Source organism: Bubalus kerabau, chromosome 8, assembly GCF_029407905.1.
Source record: "Bubalus kerabau isolate K-KA32 ecotype Philippines breed swamp buffalo chromosome 8, PCC_UOA_SB_1v2, whole genome shotgun sequence".
NCBI lineage: Eukaryota > Metazoa > Chordata > Mammalia > Artiodactyla > Bovidae > Bubalus > Bubalus kerabau.
The window spans coordinates 36,732,613-36,753,356 of record NC_073631.1 but is presented as its reverse complement, the minus strand read 5'-3'; the positions used below and the strand labels follow the sequence as shown (position 1 = coordinate 36,753,356).

At 37.9% G+C, this 20,744-nt stretch overlaps 1 protein-coding gene across 29 annotated transcripts in view; it reads right to left on the bottom strand.

The window, feature by feature from the left end:
* The window catches only part of LOC129659044 (uncharacterized), a 464,676-nt gene that overhangs the window by 322,086 nt on the left and 121,846 nt on the right, over nt 1-20,744 (bottom strand). For 26 of the 29 annotated variants that reach the window (XR_008717762.1, XR_008717763.1, XR_008717761.1 and 23 more), the window contains one exon: nt 10,956-11,075. Coding sequence is in view for 25 of the 29 variants with exons in the window: in XM_055590091.1 (XP_055446066.1) it covers nt 10,956-11,075 (120 nt within the window). In the remaining 4 variants the exon portion in view is untranslated. Of the gene's footprint in view, nt 1-10,955; nt 11,076-15,533; nt 15,621-20,744 lie in introns of all 29 variants that reach the window. The other 3 variants (XR_008717760.1, XM_055590079.1, XM_055590077.1) reach the window with 1 other exon arrangement.

Here is a 20,744-nt window from a genome sequence, read left to right as displayed (position 1 = left end):
ATCAAGAAAGAGCAGTATAAACAGTGTCAAGATACTATAGTTTCCCAAAACAAGGAAACAACTGTAAGAAGTTGCCCTGCTTGGCATTTGATATTTCTGTGCCATTTAATTTTTTAACCATCTGCTTGAAATATTTTCATGAAAATTTTATTTGATAAAGGGAAGATAAGTAGCCCACATATATCCTCAATAACATGTGCAGCAGGCTCAGTATGAGTTCTGTGCAGGACTGTATGAGCCAAACTGTCATTTGCAATTCTAGTACTTCAGGTGTGAAGAATCACAGATGCAGGGAGAGTAAAAGCTCTGGTTCTCTGTCCAGTCATACCCAGTCCCCACTGATGAACTGAGCATCTTTTTAAAGTATTTACCTATCAATTATGGTATAGATACCTCATCAAACTTTAAAGCCCAAAGCACTGAAGATCAGCCTCACCCAGTCCCTGCCATAAAAGCATTCTCCCTGGTTAACTATTTCTCCATCAGTGTAATCTGAGCAGTTCTATAGGGACTTTCAACTATTAATATAAACATCAGACTTGCTTCTGAGATGAAATGAGTATGTAGTTGTCTAGTTTTTCTACAACTACTCTACTTTTGGCCTTCACAAATATTTTTTTTAAAACTATATATTGTTAGATAACCAGATATATGAAAGAAGAAAAAAGAGTAAAGGATAATGTGTTGACATATTAGATAGCATGTCTGGGGACTTTATGGTGAAGGACAAAGGAAGTTAATAAGCACTTGTTCATGGAGGATCTGGAGAGACAGGAAATAATGTGCAAAAACCCTGAGGAAAGAAGATGTCTGGTGGGCTTAGTAAGGCTGGAGTAGAGTGGTGGTGAGGGGCTGTAATTGTGAAAGATAATTCAGGGGGCAGTGTGACTAGAGAGGGACATATAGATCATATGGAGTCTTGTTGGGCAAGTTAAGACTTAAGGATTTTCTCCAACAGAAGGAGAAACACTGGAGATTTCTGAGCATAAGCTTGACACAATGTGTTGGCCACTGGGTTGACATCTGAAAATGTACAAAAGCAGAAGTAAGGAGACAAGAGATGATGAGAAGTGGACAGATTAGGGCTTTACTTTGAAAGTAGAGATGATAGGATAGAAAGAGAAGCTTCAAGTATTAAACCAAGGTTTTCAGAATAAAAACTGGAAGAATGGAGTTGTCACTTACTAAGATGTGGAAGACTCGAGGAGGAAGAGGTCCTGGAGGGGGCATGTCAGGAGTTCAGAAATACCTACTAGATATTTCTTTCTAGATAAAAAGAGATCATATCTATATTTTCACCATAGTAAAAATCTGATTGAATTCAAATATTCTCCACTTCAGGTAAGTGGAAATATGACCATTTTGAGATTTCTAATGTTACTAAAAGCATCCCAAATCCGTATTGCAGGAAAATGGACCTGGAACACAGCAATTAAGCATGCAAATGAGCAGCTCATTTCTTTTGGTCCTGGGAAAATATCATTAATCAAATTTATGAATGCAATGAAATCACTTCTTCCATGTTTATTAAAAGTCATTATGAAAATGTTATCTCTGGGCTCAGCTGACAGTTTTCAACTTAATGTGGCTTTTAATCAATGGCAACAAAATCAATTATGTCACCACTGGACACCTCAAGGAAGGTAAATTACTACCAGTCAAAAGTTGTTTTCCTTTAGATCTATATCCCCACAGATGTATTTAAAAAAAAAAAAAAAGCAAACTAGAACCATAAAAAAATAGTAGAATCATGTTTTCTATAGGCTAACACTGTGTAAAGGAAAGGACCCTTATTCAGGAGAAAAAAGGCAGCCCGCGTTCCATGGTCTGCTACCCACCAGCACTGTAACATGTATAGAACAGTCTTATGGACTCTGTGGGAGAGGGAGAGGGTGGGAAGATTTGGGAGAATGGCATTGAAACATGTAAAATATCATGTATGAAATGAGTTGCCAGTCCAGGTTCGATGCACGATACTGGATGCTTGGGGCTGGTGCACTGGGACGACCCAGAGGGATGCAATGGGGAGGGAGGAGGGAGGAGGGTTCAGGATGGGGAACACATGTATACCTGTGGCGGATTCATTTTGATATTTGGCAAATCTAATACAGTTATGTAAAGTTTAAAAATAAAATAAAATTAAAAAAAAAAAAAACTCAAACATTCAAAAAACTAAGATAAAAAAAAAAAAAAAAAACTTCACCCGATTTTATTGAGCTGCAGATTCTCCTTCTTTTGAATGCCTTCTTAACGTTTTACGATACAATATAAATGTAAAATGGTATTAATCATAAATTACATGTAAATTACCTACTCATTTATTTACTCATTCAAGTATCATTACTTGCTTAGTGCCAATCAGATATTTTAATATCATCTTGACTGTGTAAATAATATTTTTTAACGTTTTATTTTATATTAGCGTACAGCCAATTAGCAACATTGTAATAGTTTAAGGTGGACAGCAAAGGGACTCGCCATACATCTACATGTATCCATTCTCCCCCAAACTCCTTGAAGTGAGCATCTTCATTTGCTTGGAAAACATACAGGTATGTATTCAAGGCAGGTGAAGGATGGATAAGAAGATGAATGGGCAGATAGATGAATTAATCAATTGACAGTGTACATGAAACTACTTCATAAAATTCAAAGTGCCATTCCAATGTTGATTTTGAGTATTCAGGTAGAATAGCCATCTGACTAAATAAAGGGAGATAAAAGTTTAAAGATGTGTTGACAATGCATTTATAATCTCAAGCTACACAGCCACCTTTTGAGGAAAGCTGATATGATGTTCTATTCCCCACTCCAAGTTATAGCCAGTCATTGTATTCAGGACTTCCCACCAGAGAATACACAATATACACAAATGACAACATGAAGATTCTCCAACTATAAAACAGAAGTAAAGATATATCCCAATCTAAATATAAACCTCATTAAAATTTCTTGGGAAAAAATTTAAAAACCACACAGTCAACAGAAATTTAATCCTATTGATCTTACAAGTCAAAATCTCTATGAAATTAGTAGCCCAAAATCAATGCTCCTCAAATTTTTATTTCACTCAACCTCAACAGGGTGAATTCTCTATGCTAGGGAGAAGACTTCAGAGGTTCCAGTCTTGTTAATTCTTCTAGATACTCAAGACAATATATTCATCGCTAAATCTTTCAAGAAAAGCCCTTTTAATGGTCTGGAAAGTTAATAGGGTATTAAATATTATCATAGTATTTGCTGCATATCCATGAAATTTAGGGATAAAAAGCATTACTTATCTCTAAAAGTTATCACATTCAACATTATGCTTCTAAATACAGTATTCAGGAATGCCAAAGCATCACTGGTATCTGAGAGAAAGGAAAATGGATAGAGAGAATTTCAGTGTCAGTCTGGCTAAAATACTAGTCAGTTTATAAGAGATGCTTGGAATCCACAACCTGTAAGAAGATTAAGCTCAATTCCACCAACAGGTTAATGTTAGGAATAAGTCTATCAGGAGAAAATCATCCAGTTATACTATTCCCATCTTCAAGTTGCTTGTTTTGTTTTAGTTTTGTTTTGTTTTGTTTTTTTCAATGTTTGAAAAATTGCAATGTCAGCAGCCCTAGTCATTTAAAGCACTTTTTCTCCTATTCAGTATATTCAACATATCTTAATACTCCTTTCTCCTTTGACTTCTATGTTTCTCTCACCCCAGTGTTGAGTCGTCAGCAATATCTAATGATGCAACATCCATAATGACTTGCAACAATTCAATTATTATTTGAGTTGGTTTCCTTCTCTGTTTGGGCTTCCTGTGTGGCTTAGCTGGTAAAGAATCCACCTGCAATGAGGAGACCTGGGTTCGATCCCTGGGATGGGAAGATACCCTGGAGAAGGAAAAAGCTACCCATTCCTGTGCTAGTTGAGTTTGCTGAGCTTGACTTCTCTCCATTGTCTTTCCATGGGTTTCTCTAGTCAAGAAGCTTGTTTTTTTAACTCTTCTAGATGTTCTCTTCTGGAGCCTCATCAGAGTAAGAGAGATAAAATCAGTTAGCCTGGTTCTACCTGAAGTATTTTGCCCATTTTCTCTCCTTTTTCTGGTTAACTCCCACCATTAGGTGGGCTTCCCTGATGGCTCAGACAGTAGAGAATCTGCCTGCTATACAGGAGACCTGGGTTTGATCCCTGGGTTGGGAAGATCCCCTGGAGAAGGGAATGGCTACCCACTCCAGTATTCTGGCCTGGAGAATCCCCATGGACAGAGGAGCCTTTCAGGCTACAGTCCATGGTGTCACAAAGAGTAGGACACAACTGAGCAACTAACACTTTCCACCATTAGGGTATTTCTCTATAGACTGACATATAGTCAAAACCACAATCTATTGTTCTATGTATTGCATCTTTGTTGTGTCTTCCTACAGAATATGAATTCCATAAATTTCAGGTAGGTTCCCTCAGGACAAAGAGAATACCTGACTTCCCCTTGTAATAATTCATAATGGTTTGAGTATTTTGCACTAATATTCCTAAGTTCCTCCTTGTAAATGTGTCCAAATTTCCTTATAACTAAATGGCATAGTCATCCTGGTCTTCCAGGTATAATGACACAAATATTCTCACAAGGAATTCTCTATCTTCAGCTTTAAGAATTTCTTCTCCATAGTCATTTGGATCCTAGTTCCTTCCAGCATAGTTATTTAATCCTGCTATTCTCTTTCTGTCAGAATTCTTTGAGTCCCAGTCGCCTTTTCTGTCCTAGTACCAACTAAACCAATATCTTGCCCTTACCTTCTTCAGAGCAATTAAGGGCAGGTTCAGTTCTTTCCGTTTTATATCTGACTCCCCTGGCCTTTAAGATCTCATTTTTCCCTTCACATTTGTCTAGTCTGTGAGCTAAAATACAGCTTTTCTAATAAGCAACTCTCTTTCTTCAACTCAGTAAGCCAGACTTCCTTTATTTTGTTTTTGGCTAATCGTTCTAGTTCCTTTTTATTTTTTAATTATTTTTATTGGAGTATAGTTACTTTACAAGGTTGTGTTAGTCTCTACTGTACAGCAAAATATACATATAGCACCTCCCTTTTGACTTCTCATTCAGGTCACCCCAAAGCAATAAGTAGACCTCTCTCTGCTATACGGTATGTACTCAGAGTCATCTGTTTTATGCGTAGTATCAGTAGTACATATGTGTCAATCTCAATCTGCTAATTCCTCCAAACACCACTTCCCCCCTGGTATCTATAGATTTGTTCTCTATGTCTGTGTCTCTATTTGTGCTTTGCAAATAAGATCATCTATATCATTTTTCTAGATTCCACATATATGCATTAACATATGATATTTGTCTTTCTCTGACTTACTTCACTCTGTATAACAGTCTCTAAGTCCATCCTCATCTCTACAAATGACACAATTGCGTTTCGTTTTGTGGCTTAATAGTATTCCATTGTATATATGTACCACCTCCAGTTGCATCTTAATTGACTGGTAAAACTTAATTTTTCTACTGTTAAAAGATATAACTTTCATTTGCCTTCTTAGACAGTGGGTTTGCAACAACCTAACTTTGAGTTACATCATTACCATCCCAGGAGAACATTATATTCTCTTCATTAAAAGAGCTTCCATTCATTTTCAGTTATTCATTCATAAAAATCTACCACACTTTCCTGGGAAAACCCATAGTTTGGGTCTGTGAAAACAGGTTCCACAGTGAAAGTTTATTCAGTTAACAAGTTTCAAGCCAACTCAAGACTACATAGTTTGTTCCTGCTATACATTTATGTATTAGCCTTGCAGACAGGTGGCATAAGGATGAGCAGAATGTGCATCAGCTGGTCTAGCACTGCTCACAACAGCCCTGGTACAAATGGAGCAGAACCAGAACCTCACAGAGTCCTGTAGAACCTGCAAAATTCAGCTGTGTTGCAGTCTTAAAGCCGCAAATATCATTATTCCTTTCAAGGTCTAAAAGGACTAAACTTTGCTCCACCTGAAATTATTCAGCCAAGTTGTGCCTATGAATCTCAAGGTCTTTCTGTCACAGTCTTACCTAAAGGCATCTATATCCAGGAAGGCTAAAGTCACCTGCACTGCCCGACTGCATCGAAGGCACAGGTGCTCGTAGCCTTGCCTGAATAAAACTGCCACTTTCCTGGGACAAAGTTATGTGCTTCAGTGACCCATCAAAGACAAAATCCCACCTGGCCAATTTACTAAAGCCTGAGGCCTAATGCCACCCACCCAGGGAGCATGAGTTAAAAGCCAATAATAAAATGATTTAAAAAAAAATAGCCATATGTTGTGCTATAGAGAGTTACTGCCCACCAAAGTCAAAAAACCATGACTTCCACCTCTGCCGTTGCTTGGAAGCCAAAACCCTCTTGGACTGTTTTAGGGTCTGGCTTTGGTAATGTACCTCTACCTCCACAATTCTCTTCTCCCCAACTTCTATTCCTGACCTGTTACCAAGGTGTCTGATCCAATATACGAGATTCAGAGATTCTCATGTTGAATATATAACACTCCTCTCCCCTTACTGAAGTTCAAAACCAAATGAGAACTGATTACAATGTTAGGAGGATGGAGACATCATCTTTATGACTAGGGAAACTGTTGGGGTAATGACTTGCACGTGCAGTCACAGTGAATTCCTAACACTGCGCCCTACAGTCAGGCTATCTACCATATGTTAGAGAGGAAAACAGAATACCATATTCATCTAATGACAAATGTGTAAAGCATGCCACTACTTTATGCACCCCTGAGAAAGAAATGAACCCTGTCTATCATTTAAACTAGGACCTGCCATTAGTCATAAGACGTATGTTTATTCAGAGATGCTCAGTTATTTTAAAAGTGTGTCTTGGCATAGAGAACAGACTTGTGTTTACCAAGGGGGAGGGGAATGATGGATTGGAGTTTGGAATTAGCAGACGCAAACTACTGTACACAGAATGACAAACAAGGTCCTACTGTATAGGGAACTACAGTCAATATCCCAAGGTAAACCATAATGGAAAAGAATATGAAAAGGAATATATGTTTATATATAAATATATATATATATGTATAACTGAATCATTTTGCTGTACAGCAGAAGCTATCACAACACTGTAAATCAGCTATACTTCAATAAAATTAGGGTTGTTTTTTTTTTTAATGTGTCAGATCCAACCAGTCCATTCTGAAGGAGATCAGCCCTGGGATTTCTTTGGAACGAATGATGCTAAAGCTGAAACTCCAGTACTTTGGCCACCTCATGCGAAGAGTTGATTCATTGGAAAAGACTCTGATGCTGGGAGGGATTGAGGGCAGGAGGAGAAGGGGACAACAGAGGATGAGATGGCTGGATGGCATCACCGACTCGATGGACTTGAGTGTGAGTGAACTCCGGGAGTTGGTGATGGACAGGGAAGCCTGGTGTGCTGCAATTCATGGGGTTGCAAAAAGTCGGATACGACTGAGCAACTGAACTGAACTGACATAGAGAACAGACTTATGGGCATGGCAGGAGGGGAGGAGGGAGAGGGTGAGATGTATGGAGAAAGTAACATGGAAACTTACAACACCATATGTAGAACAGACAGCCACTGGGAACCTGCTATATGCCTCAGGGAACTCAAACAGGGACTCTGTGACAATCTAGAAGGGTGGGATGGGGAGGGAGATGGGAGGGAGGGGAACATGAGTGTACCCATGGCTGATACTTGTTGACATTTGACAGAAAAAAAAAAATTGTAAAGCAATTATCCTTCAATTTAAAAATAAATATTTTTAAAAATGTGTCTTAGAATTGAACAAACATGAAAACAGGATCTCTACAAGCTGGCAGATGCCACAAAAAGTAAAGGGGAAGAGGTTACACTTCATGTGTCCTTCTCATCCTCCCCTGCACATGAATATGAAGGTTGACTCCTCCACTGAGGAGTGACGAGAAAAGGGAAGAGAGGCCAGGCAGAGCTATCCTAATTCATAAAGGCCTGGAAATACGAGACACGGAGAAAAGAGATGCCCTCACTCAACCAAAAATTAATGTTCTGTTTCAAAGAATCTGCAATAGTATGAAAGACAATGCCAAAAGTAATCTTGAAAACTTTTCGTACAGAAAAAAAAAATGCTTGTCCTTCACAGAAGACAAGTTCTGCAGGAAAAAAAAGAAACCTAAGTATGAAGTTAATATTTATTTTGAAAGCCTGGAAACAATATTTCCACAAGGCAGTTTCAATTTTAAGAGAATAATTCGAGCACGGTAAATACGTTGGGGCTATCATTTGCAATTTTCAAGCACTGACCCAGCATTTTAAACAATCAATAGAAACAGGATCTAGAACTTGATTTTATCAGAATAACACAATTGGTCTCATGAGTTTAATCAATCTTGACTGTTCGTTTATCTGAATGGTCTCATGGTAACTCTCCTTTTAAATCAGAAATATTACAGTCTTAGTCTCGGTAGCAAGAACAGAGTGTTGATTTTCAACTTTCAGTTGACCAGAAGCATGCTAGCTCAGCATTATGGATAAAAGGACATTCAGGAATCTGGTGAAAATCACCACTAAAAGCAAACATATAGGTATTACAGCAAAACAACACTGCATGACTGTCAAGGGCATCATCTGTGGAGTCCGGAAGACCTGAGCTCTAACATGAACCCCACTACTCACTAAGTGGGCAGAATACTCACTTCACTTCAGCTTCTTCATCTATATAGAGTATTAATATTTGCTCCCTCTCATAACTGTTGTATGAATTAGAAGGAAATGTATGTAAATCACTGGCACAATGCCCGATCCATAGAAAATGGTCAAAAAACAGAAATACTTAATTTTTGCTATGGGAAAATACATACTACAGATACAGCTTACACACAAGATGAATACCGTTCTCCAGTATGGTAATGATTAGTGCCGTTCACAGCTGTTTCAGGTCCTCCGCCTTGTGGACATGGGGTAGAATTGCATCTCTGCCCCCTTATGGTTTCTGGGATTACTTTCGCCCAATGAGCTGTGAATAAAATGTATGTGTCTCTTGCTGGTCAGTACATTTAAATACTGATGTGGGACCCTCGAGCTCTCCTTTCCGTTTGCCACAACTGACAGGGTTCCATAGGGTGAGTGGCTGCTCCTTCAGCTTGGATCCCAGAGTGAGGACAATATGAAACGGAGCTCCTAGTCAACCTTCAAACAACATGTATTATGAGTGTTGTCATAAACCAGCAAGATTCAGGGATTGCTATTACTGCAGCATAATTTAGTCAGTCCTACCAAACACACCTAATTAATCTCACCTCTGAGAATCACATGTTTTGTAATTACATTATCGTAATATCAGTTTTTATATGTCCTACATCTTCCTTCTATGGTTATCATCAAGCGGATTGTTGGCAATATTGCTTAAATTCATTCATTCAACAAGTGTGTTCCATGCACTGTGCTATATTTCAGGCAAAGAACACTGAACAAGAAGACATAGTACCTTTCCTGATAGTTCATTATGAAGTTGACTGGATCATGGAGGAAGGAGGAGATCACAGATAATAACCAAAATATTCTCTTAAAATTTTGGCTTATTTCATTTTAATTTATATAGAGATCAATCACCACATACTCCCAATCATTACAGTCACAGTAGGTACATAATCTTATTAATTTTCAAATTACCTGAAACTTTCAGTCATGCTATTACTCCTTAAAGTAAAAACTTAACTGGGAGAGAAAATTACCAGGCTAAAGCCCTTAGTAGGGATGGTTTATTTGCTAACATTTTTTACAAATGGCAAAGCTACTAAAGATGAAAGCTCTGTGAAAGGGAAAAAGAAATACTCAACAGAATTTTGAAGGGGAATGAAGTTTAGGTATATAAGGAACAACCTAAATATAGACCACCGGTAAGCACAGCGTGGCTTGTGGTAAAATGGGAGAAGCAGAAAAGCATCATTCAGTGAAAAGGAATAAGGAGAGGCAAGATAGGGTCTTAGAATACATACTGGATTTAAAATCCATTAGCTTGATTAAGGTTCTGGCTTTACCGCTCATTTACTGTATGACCTAGAATAAGTCAGCTAACTTTTTCTCTGCCTTAGGTTCTTCATCCAGAAAATATGCACAGTAGCTTAAAAAAAAACACAATAAGTTTTCCAGACATGAAGGCATTTCGAAAACCCAAAAGTGCTGGTCAAGGTGAAAATGTTTCTATTTGGGAATTTGGGATTAGCTGATGCAAACTATTATATATGCAATGGATAAGCAATGAGGTCCTACCATATAGCACAAGGAACTATATTCAATATCCTTAATAAACCATAATGGAAAGGAATATTATAGTTAAACAGTAGCCTTTTCCTTCTCCAGGGCATCTTCCCAACCCTGGGATCAAACCCAGGTCTCCTACATTGCAGACAGATTCTTTACCAGCTAAGCCACAAGGGAAGCCCAAGAATACTGGAGTGGGTAGCCTATCCCTTCCCCAGCGGATCTTCCTGGTCTAGGAATTGAACTGGGGTTTCCTGAATTGCAGGCGGATTCTTTACCAAATGAGTTATCAGGGAAACCCTACTATATAGTATAGGGAACTATATTCAATATCCTGTAATAAACCATAATGGAAAGGAATATATATATGTATACACACACACACACACACACATATATATATATATATACACAAAACTGAATCACTTTTGCTGTACAGCAGAAACTAACACATTATAAATCAATGAGATTCACTGATTCACCACGACTATTTCTGCAAGACAGAAAGTAAAAGAGGTCAATAGTTTCTATCCTGTGATAAAGTGACAAGGCTTCTGAGTGTTTCACTTTGTATGTCAACCAGAAGAGATACAAGGGCACTCCTAGAATAGTCATTCCTTCTCACCTGCATTCCAATAACTCATTCCAATATTCACTATGGAGAATTCAGTATTTGGAATAGTGAAATACTCAATACTTCATTCCAATACTCACCCGCACTCCAACAGTCTTCAGTGGAAGAAAAAGGAATTGAGTTACAGCAGACAACAGAATTCAGAATAATGTGAGATGCACCTTCGAGAATGACAGCCAGCTGGAAGATCATCATGAGTTCTGGGCAGAAAAAAAAGTTTGAGAAGCACTCAATCAGCTGACTTCTTGGTAAGCCTTTCACTGTTCTTATTCAACTATTCTCTGATCTATTCATATTCCTGGAACATCCATTTAGGAAACATACTATTAAAGAATAGATGGGCAAGAGCAACTTTATTACTTAAGCAATACTCTAAGGAACAAAAAATATTTCATTTAAGGTACAAAAAGGGATTTGCCCTTCTTCCCTGCAAACCTTAAGAACCACAACTTTGCACTGCATTCTAATCATCGCTACTAATAAGAGTACATGAATTCTACAACTTTTAGAATCAAAATAATTATGCTTTAGGAAAAATAATGGATCACAAAAGTAAAGAATTGTGACTACCATGTAGTTTTAATAAACATTTCCTCCGGAACTTTAATCCAACTTTCCTTCTCAGGCTACGAGATTCTCATTTGAACAGAATGGATTTTATGTGTAGTTGTTACTACTAGTTTGACATAACTTCTAATTGAAATGTCATGCCCTCAGTGATGGAGTCTCCACTACCAAACCAAACTAGAAGATAAAAACAACTGCCTTATTAAGGTTTTGACTCAATAATTCCAGCAACATATGTTTTGCCTGAGAAAAAATTTTCCTGAAATCTTGAATTAATTTTATTAAATTCTGGACTAGAAATGACAGCAAATCTTAACATCTTATGTTGCCATTTTGTGGTATCCCCACCTATAAAGAGAATCTTTCTTCTTTTCCAGTGTTCTTACACTAGATCAGGCCAAAACAATTCTAACTGAAATGGACATGGTTTTTCTTATGAAAAGATTTCCCAATAGGCACATTGACTTTCACATTAAAAAACGCTTATAAACCTAGTGTTTTATAAACCTAGAGAAGTTATTAAATATTGCTTAAACATATAAAAGGTTAAAGGAGGAAATATAGAGACAGAGGAAGCAACTTTTTGTTTGTTTGCTTTTGTTTCTAATGAAAAGTACATTTCCAAAGTAGCAAAACAAATTTAAAAGCAGAGTATTGTGGATCAGAGTAAAATAACCTGAAATATGATACTGAGAACTTGTGACATCTCCCATGGTCATAAGGATTCTGGTTGGAACATTCCTAAAAATAAAGCTTATATTGATTGAAAGCATTTTTCTGGCTGTATGTTCCGTAACATCCAGAGCTATATTGAATTAATCTATCCTCACACCTAGCAGATAGCACATTACCTGGCATGGATCAGGCCCTCAGTAAATATTTATTATTAAATGAGTCCCCAGAATAGAACCACTAGAGGGATATCTCTGCACAACATTCATGCTTGAGGATCCACTTTTTTTTTTTTTTTTTTTGCATACTTAAAAGTGCATTTACTCTTTACTGAACAGTCTTCCAAATAACTGAACTGTAGGGCATCATTGTTTGGAATTTGTGCTTATACCTATCGATACAAACAGTTTGCATTGCAACTTAGCATTTCCTTTAAAAGGAAACATACTTTTAAGCCCTAAGAGTATTAAATGATCCATATTGCTTTCAGATAAAGCATGAGCCAGATATTAAGATAATTAATAATAGGAACTACACTTGACCTTGATCCTGAATAGTCACTTAGCCACAGCCTATAAAGGAACAAAGAGTGAATGCTCTCAATAGGTAACTACAAAAATTTTCCCTTCCATGACAGATCTATTTATGTCCCCCAATTTCAAGTCAAAATTAGACTTGAATGATTAGGAGTTTGGGAGTAGCAGAGGCAAACTACTATATATAGGATGGATAAACAACAAGGTCCTACTATATGGAACAGAGAACCATATACAATATCCAGTGAAAACCTATAATGTAATAGAATATGAAAGAGTATATATATGTATAATGGACTCTCTTTGCTGTACAATAGAAATGAATACAACATTGTAAATCAACTACACTTAAATAAATTTTTTAAAAAATTAGACTATGGACTGGAACACTGTCTCCAGCATAGAAGTGATTTAAGAGGGAAGCAGTGAGATTACTGCCCAAGTCAGACACTTTAAGCCAGCTGACTCAGCTGCCAGCTCCATTCACCCTCTTTCTTGATACCGTACACTAAAGAAGCTAGAAAAGCAAATTGCATGTTTCGAACCAACTATGTAGCTAGGGGCAGTCATATGGAAAGGTCTGGCCAGTTAGACATAAATGATAATATTATTATGTTTTTTTAATTTATTTACTTTTAACTGAAGGATGGGGCTTCCCTGGTAACTCAGTTAGTAAAGAATCTGCCTGCAATGCAGGAGACTCTGGTTCGATTCCTGGGTTGGGAAAATCCCCTGGAGAAGGGATAGGCTACCCACTCCAGTTTGTTTACAATATTGTGTTGGTTTCTGCTCTACATCAACATGAATCAGCCAGAGGTATACATACCTGGCTCAGAGGGTCCCCTCCCTCTTGAGCTTCCTTCCCACCTCCCACACCATCCCACCCCTCTAGGTTGTCACAGAGCCCCAGTTTGAGTACCCTGAGTCATACGACAAATTCCCACTGGCTATCTATTTTACATATGGCAGTGTATATGTTTCCATGCTACTCTGTCCATTCATCTCACCCTCTCCTTCCCTCGCCACACCGTGTCCATAAGTCTGTTCTCTATGTCTGCATCTCCAATGCTGTCCTGCAAATAGGTTTGTCAGTATCATCTTTCTCAATTCCATATATGTGTGTTAATATATGATATTTGTTTTTCTCTTTCTGACTTACTTTACTCTGTATAACAGGCCCTAGGTTCATCCTCCTGATTAGCACTGTTCCTTTTGTGGCTGAGTAATATTCAACTGTGTTTATGTACCACAACATTTTTATTCATGCATCTGTCAATGGACATCTAAGTTGCTTACATGTCCTAGATATTGTAAATACAGCTGCAATGAACACTGGGGTACATGTGTCTTTTTAAATTATAGTTTTCTTCAGGGTATATGCCCAGTAGTGGGATTGTTGAATCATATGATAATTTTATTCCTAGTTTTTTAAGGATTCTCTATTCTGTCTTCCATAGTGGCTGAATCAATTCAAATTCCCACCAACAGTGCAAGAGCATTCCCTTTCTCCACATCCTCTTCAGAATTTATTATTTGTCGATTTTTGGATGATGGCCATTCTGACTGGTGTAAGGCGATATCTCATTGTAGTTTTGATTTACATTTCTCTAATAATGAGCAATGTTGAACATCATTTCATGTGTTTATTGGCCATCTGTATGTCTTTTTTGGAGAAATGTCTGTTTAGGTCTTGTTCACATTTTGACTGGGTTGTTTGTTTTTCTGGTATTTAGTTGCATGAGCTGCTTGTACAGTTTGGAAATTAATCCTTTGTCATCTATCTCATTGCTATTATTTTATCTCACTCTGAGGGTTGTCTTTTCACCTTGTTTATGGTTTTCTTTGCTGTACAAAGCTTTTAAGTTTAATTAGGCCCCATTTGTTTATTTTTGTTTGTATTTCCATTACTCTAGGGGGTGGGTCATAGAGGATCTTGATGTGATTTATGTTATAGAGTGTTCTGCCTATGTTTTTCTCTAAGAGTTGTATAGTGTCTGGCCTTTCATTTAGGTCTTTAATTCATTTTGAGTTTATCTTTGTGTATGGTGTTAGGAAGTGTTCTAATTTCATTCTTATACATGTAGCTGTCCAGTTTTCCAGCACCACTTATTGAAGAAACTATCTTTGCCCCACTGTATATTCTTACCTCCTCTGTCAAAAACAAGGTGCCCATGGGTACGTGGGTTTATCTCTGGGCTATCGTGTTCCATTGTTCTATATTTCTCTTTTTGCACCAATACCATACTGTCTTGATGACTGTAGTTTTGTAGTCTAGTCTGAAGTCAGGTAGGTTGATACCTCTAGCTCCATTCTTCTTTCTCAAGATTGCTTTGGCTATTCTGGGTCTTTTGTGCTTCCATACAAATTGTGAAATATTTTGTTCTAATTTTGTGAAAAATGCCATTAGTAATTTGATAGGGATTACCTTGAATCTACAGATTGCATGTGGTAGCATAGTCATTTTCACAATATTGATTCTTCCAACCCAGGGACATGAAATATCTGTATATGTTATCTTTAATTTCTTTCAGCAGTGTCTTATTATACAGCTATTTTGTCTTCTTACATAGGTTTATTCCTAGGTATTTTATTCCTTTTGTTGCAATGATAAATGGGGTTGATTCCTTAATTTCTCTTTCTGAATTTTCATTGTTAGTGTATAAGAATGCAAGTGATTTCTGTGTATTGATTTTGTATCCTGCAACTTTACTAAATTCACTGATTAGATGTAATAATTTTCTGATAGTATTTTTAGCATTTTCTATGTATCGTATACTTTGTCTGCAAACAGGGAGCATATTACTTCTTCTTTTCCATTCTGAATTCCTTTTATTTCATTTTCTTTACTATGTGGTTTTGAGAAAGATCATGCATCCCACATACCTAGGGTAAATACAGTTTATGCTTCTGATCCTGCTTATTCTTGCCTCCTGAATAAGTGATGTGACAGCTGGAGCTGGAGCAGCAATACTGCAACATGAAGGAAAAGAGAGAAATGCTGGCTCTCACAATACTAAGCCACTTAACCAATACAAAAACTGCCTATTTCTACAGTCCTGATAATGAGAAAATAAAGTAGGATAGCACTATTTGCTTAATCCATTGTTTGTTAGGCAATGTGTTAATTGCTGCCAAAAAAAACATTTCTAACTGCTATGCTTCCCTTTCTCACACATATGTATTTCAATTTTAGCTTTGAAGTGCTAAATTTGTAGAACAATAAGCTTTTGCCATGGGTCATTCTATTCAAAGGATATGAGGTCAGGATTTTTATCTTGATTAGTATATAGTGGCCACTTCCATAAGGTCACTCTTCTTCCTAAAGGACCTTCCTTATCTATTCTAGCATATATTTTTAAAGACTTGTTGACACTTCTGTTCACCATTATCAGAACTAAAATCTTAAAGGGCAAGGTCCCTACTACCTTCTATCTTTGGTATCCAAAACACTCTGCAGAGTGTTTGGCACATGATAGTCTCCAATGTCAAGTTCAGATGTGACAGTTGGATCATAAAGAAGGCTGAGCACTGAAAAATTGATGTTTTCAAATTGTGGTGCTGGAGAAGACTCTTGAGATTCCCTTGGAAACCAAGGAGATCTCCCAGTCAATCCTAAAGGAAATCAACCCTGAATATTCATTGAAAGGATTGATGCTGAAGCTTTAGCTTTAATAGTGTGGCCACCTGACGGGAAGAGCTGACTCATTGGAAAGGACCCTGATGCTAGGAAAGATTGAGAGCAGGAGGAGAAGGGGGAGACAGAGGATAAGATTGTTGGATGGCATCATCAACTTGATGGTAATGAATTTGAGCAAACTCCAGAAGATCGTGAAGGACAGGGAAGCCTGATGTGCTGCAGTCCATGGGGTCATGGAGTCAGACGTAACTGAGCAACTGAACAGCAAGTCTCCAGTGAATGTTACTTGATTACATACATACATATGTATGTGTGAGTTGCTCAGTTGTGTCTGACTTTTTCCTACCCAATGGACTGTGACCTGCCAGACTCCTCTGTCCATGGCATTTTTCAGGCAAGATACTGGAGTGGGTTGCCATTTCCTACTCCAATAACATATATATACATGTAACTAATTGGATCCTGCTCTGAATCGAAAGGCTGGCTTAGGGATGACCCACTCAGTATGTCATCTCTTCCAGGTATTGAAAAATAGGTATGAATTTTCAGGAAGGAAATAATCAACAAAAGACCAAAATCAATAATATCACCATATGTTTTATCTAACAACATACAATGTAAACCTTTGCCAAAATCTCTGGGATAAAATTTACAGGTGAAAAGGTAAACCCATTCACTCACTTTTCCTTCTTCTGCACCCCTTTAGCATTTGTGCTCTGCATCATTTACAGAGACCAGAGTCATGAGTCCAAAGTAAAAGCAGTGATTCTAACCACACATAATCTGTATAAATTAACTCCTCTGAGCAGTAGTTATGCCAAGAGCATTTCATTAACCAATAAATCTCATAACTTTCATCACCACATTATCCCTGATCACCACTAAAAAATTATTTTTAAAAAGACCTAAAAGAATCTGCCTGCAATACAGGAGACCTGGGTCCAATCCCTGGGTTGAGAAGATCTCCTGGAGAAGAGAAAGGCTACCCACCCCAGTATTCTGGCCTGGAGAAATCCGTGGACTGACAGTCCATGGGACCACAAACAGTAGGACATAACTGAATGACTTTCACTTCATTTCAAAACTAAAAACAATTTGCTTGACATGAATACAGAATGGAGACAAAACCTCTAGAAAGATCTTCTAATCATTTTAATCTTTTTATTGCTCAGATGCCTATTAAGATTTATAACATGTCAGTAAGTTTTAAGAATTTCAGACAGAAAAGTGATTGCATGACATCACTCCCCTCTTAAAGAGGGTGAAGCAAATTAACAATAAACCAGATTAACAATTCTAAACTCCTCTTACATAGAAATTTGGGATACATGCTATATCCAGGACTCAGTTTACTCAACCATCGAAGTCAATATGATCTTTTAATCTTTAAAGGTTAATTCATTCATTCAACAAAGGTCTACTAAGAATGACTTCTCTGAGCCCCCATCCTCCACACACTCATCATTTCCTTAAGTACTATCAGTAAAACTTCCGATTTAGTAGAGAAGACAAATAAATAAGCACTTCAATTTTTTTCTGATGAGTATTTTCAAAGAATCTAATATTTTTATAATATTTATGTTTAGTTCCTTATTTATTTTTATTAACAATTATTCTAAAAATTAAAATATTCCAAAGAAGCTACTCGTGGGTAATGGATATTTTAATATTTGAACATTTAAGTTTAGAACCTCAATTCAGCTATTAACTATACCATATGGAGGATAAAAGCAAAACACATAGTAAATATCCAAGAATTATTTCTCTTCTTTTTCCCTTGTGAAAGGCACGGATGAAAATGCAAAAGAATTCAAAGCACTGCTCAGATCATTTATATGCCTACAAAGTGAGTTTCATAAAGCACCACAAAAACAAATGTATTCTTTTCTCACCGCTGCCCTTGCATTTCTTGCCTATAGAGCTTATTCTTCCCTGTCCCTTTGGATGTAATTGAAAGCCAGTGCCTTGACTTCTAGATTGTTCATAGATAAAAATTGCTTCCTTCACTTTAGAACCAAAAGACAAAACAAACAACAATAACAACAATCCACTAAACTCACATAGAATTAGGTTCTACATAATGATCAAAATTCTGATGTCCATCTGGGTTCAAGTTTTTCCCCTCCCCCAGCCTTGAAGAGCAGCGAGAGGAGCCAGGGAAGCCTGCAGTGGAAGCTGGCAGGCTGTATCCTCTCTGCTCAGCCAGTTCTACATCCTCAACCTCACTCCACCTCAATCAGGAGATGAGTCCAACAGGTCAGAGATGGAAGACACGGCAAGATAAGAAAAGTCCTGTGTGAACTGCTCTCATTTAGCATTGCTTTTTCCTGGGTTTAGTAGGTGCTCAACGCTGTCTTTTCTAATCTCGTTTTAATCAGTTCTGTGAAGACCCTTGGATCTGGAGGATTTCTAATTGCAAAGTATGACCTGCTTCTGGTGAGGCTTTCATGACTGAACAGTTACTACCCTACTTTAAACCCCTGGCTGTCTGTACATTACCTTCAGATTTCACCGAGCCTGTTGTATGTGAATTAGGAAATGGTGTCTTGTCCAGACTGATGAATTACAAAAAAAGCAACCCCCCAACCAGGTTGATACAGCACACACATAAGCACCGGGTCAGCAGTTCTTTTTCACCTTCAACTAGGCACCTTTAAGCACAACCACACTGCCACGCTTCCCCGGTGGTTCAGAATGTAAAGAATCCACCTGCAATGCAGAAGACTTGGGTTCAATCCCTGAGTTGGAAAGATCCCCTGGAGGAGGGCAAGGCAAACCATTCCAGTATTTTTGCCTGGAGAAGCCCCATGGACAGAGGAGCCTGGCAGGCTACACTCCATGGGGTCACAAAGAGCTGGACGCGACTGAGCAACTAAGCACAGCACAGCGCACTACCACAGTCCCATGCCCTTCATAGACTGTCTAAGGGGCATTCAAAGTTTCTCCACCAAGCCCTTCTGGTTAGAATCCAAGCAAACACACCTGTTCTGTGTGCTCACCACCGCCCGCACACACATACACACACACAGAGAAAAGCAAGCCCTTCTACCTGTCATAGGAGGCAGTGCAGTTACCTGCCAAGTTCAGCTTTATTTCAGCCCTCTGGGAAACAGATCTGCACCCAGTCTCTTGCATTTTATATTTTTCTGCTATGAATTTAAAAGCAAATCTATTACATCACCCTAATTCCAGAGGAACGTAGCAACGGTTTCCCTGAAGCAGCAGCACCCCTCACTAGAGTTGAAGTGAGGAGACAGCACATAACTGCCCCCCATCCTCTACCTGCATATTGAGAGCACCCCCAAAACTCTCTCAATTCCAGTTTTCCTATCTCTCTCAGCTTCTTGGACTTTAACTCTTTCATAATCCACATGGCTTAAAGGTATTCCATTCAAACCCAGCACAGGGCATCTGAAAACTGCTTTGGCACCTGGGGTAGTTGGCACCCCTTTGCCTTGGAGCTCCAATCAAAATTAAGACTAGAATATTTTAACTTTTATATTGTGTAACAGTAATTAAAATTAGAATGTACGAAAGATCCAAGGATAAACATTTTGAAAGAAGTTGAAAAAAAGAGATATTTCTAAGAAAATTAGATATAAACTTTAATATTTTAAATATGTGCATTATGTATTTACAGAGATGTGTGTGTTAGTCCTCCAGAACTGGTCACTCCCGTTCCGGAAAAAGAGTTACAGAGGGGAATTTAACAGTCACATGGCAGATGAGTGAGGGCAGACTGATACAGGAGATACTGGCCAGATGATTGGAGGGTTTACATAATTTAATGCCCAAACCCCACACTTTCCAGAAACAAAGTAAGCAATGTGAACTCACTAACCTGGCAGGTGTGAGCCAGCACTGTTCCAGACAAACTGGACACCCCATGTTTGAATCAAAATAACTGCACACCGCTGATTGGAAGGAGAAGCCAGCAAAGAAATCTCTGGAGTGACCCAATCAATGGACATTCACATCAAAAAGAACGTTAGTGAGAGTCAACTCTGGATCAGAATGGGAACATGGAAGGCATTTTCATTTGTAATTAACAATGACAACACATCAAATCTCAATGTTCTTTCTGAATGAAGGGTGGTATGCTTTATGGGCCACATGCAACAGGCATTTTACCAGAAGTTGGAACACTGGCTGTAAAACAACTTAAGAAGGAATATCACGATTAATTATTCAAATAAATATAGATGAATTAGTAAAAAATGAATTAAATTAATAAAAATATAAACTAGAAAGAGTGGTCTAGATGTCCAAACACATATGTGAATTGAACAAATTTTATAAAGGCCATAAACATACTATACTAAGGTACTTAAAACAGGGGACTAGAATTGTTTAGAGTTGGAACCCAGCTAGAATACTTAGGGGAGGATGGGGAAAGGGAGAGATTTCATTTCCAACTGGTATGCCACTTAGCTAGAAACTGTACTTCATTTCTATCC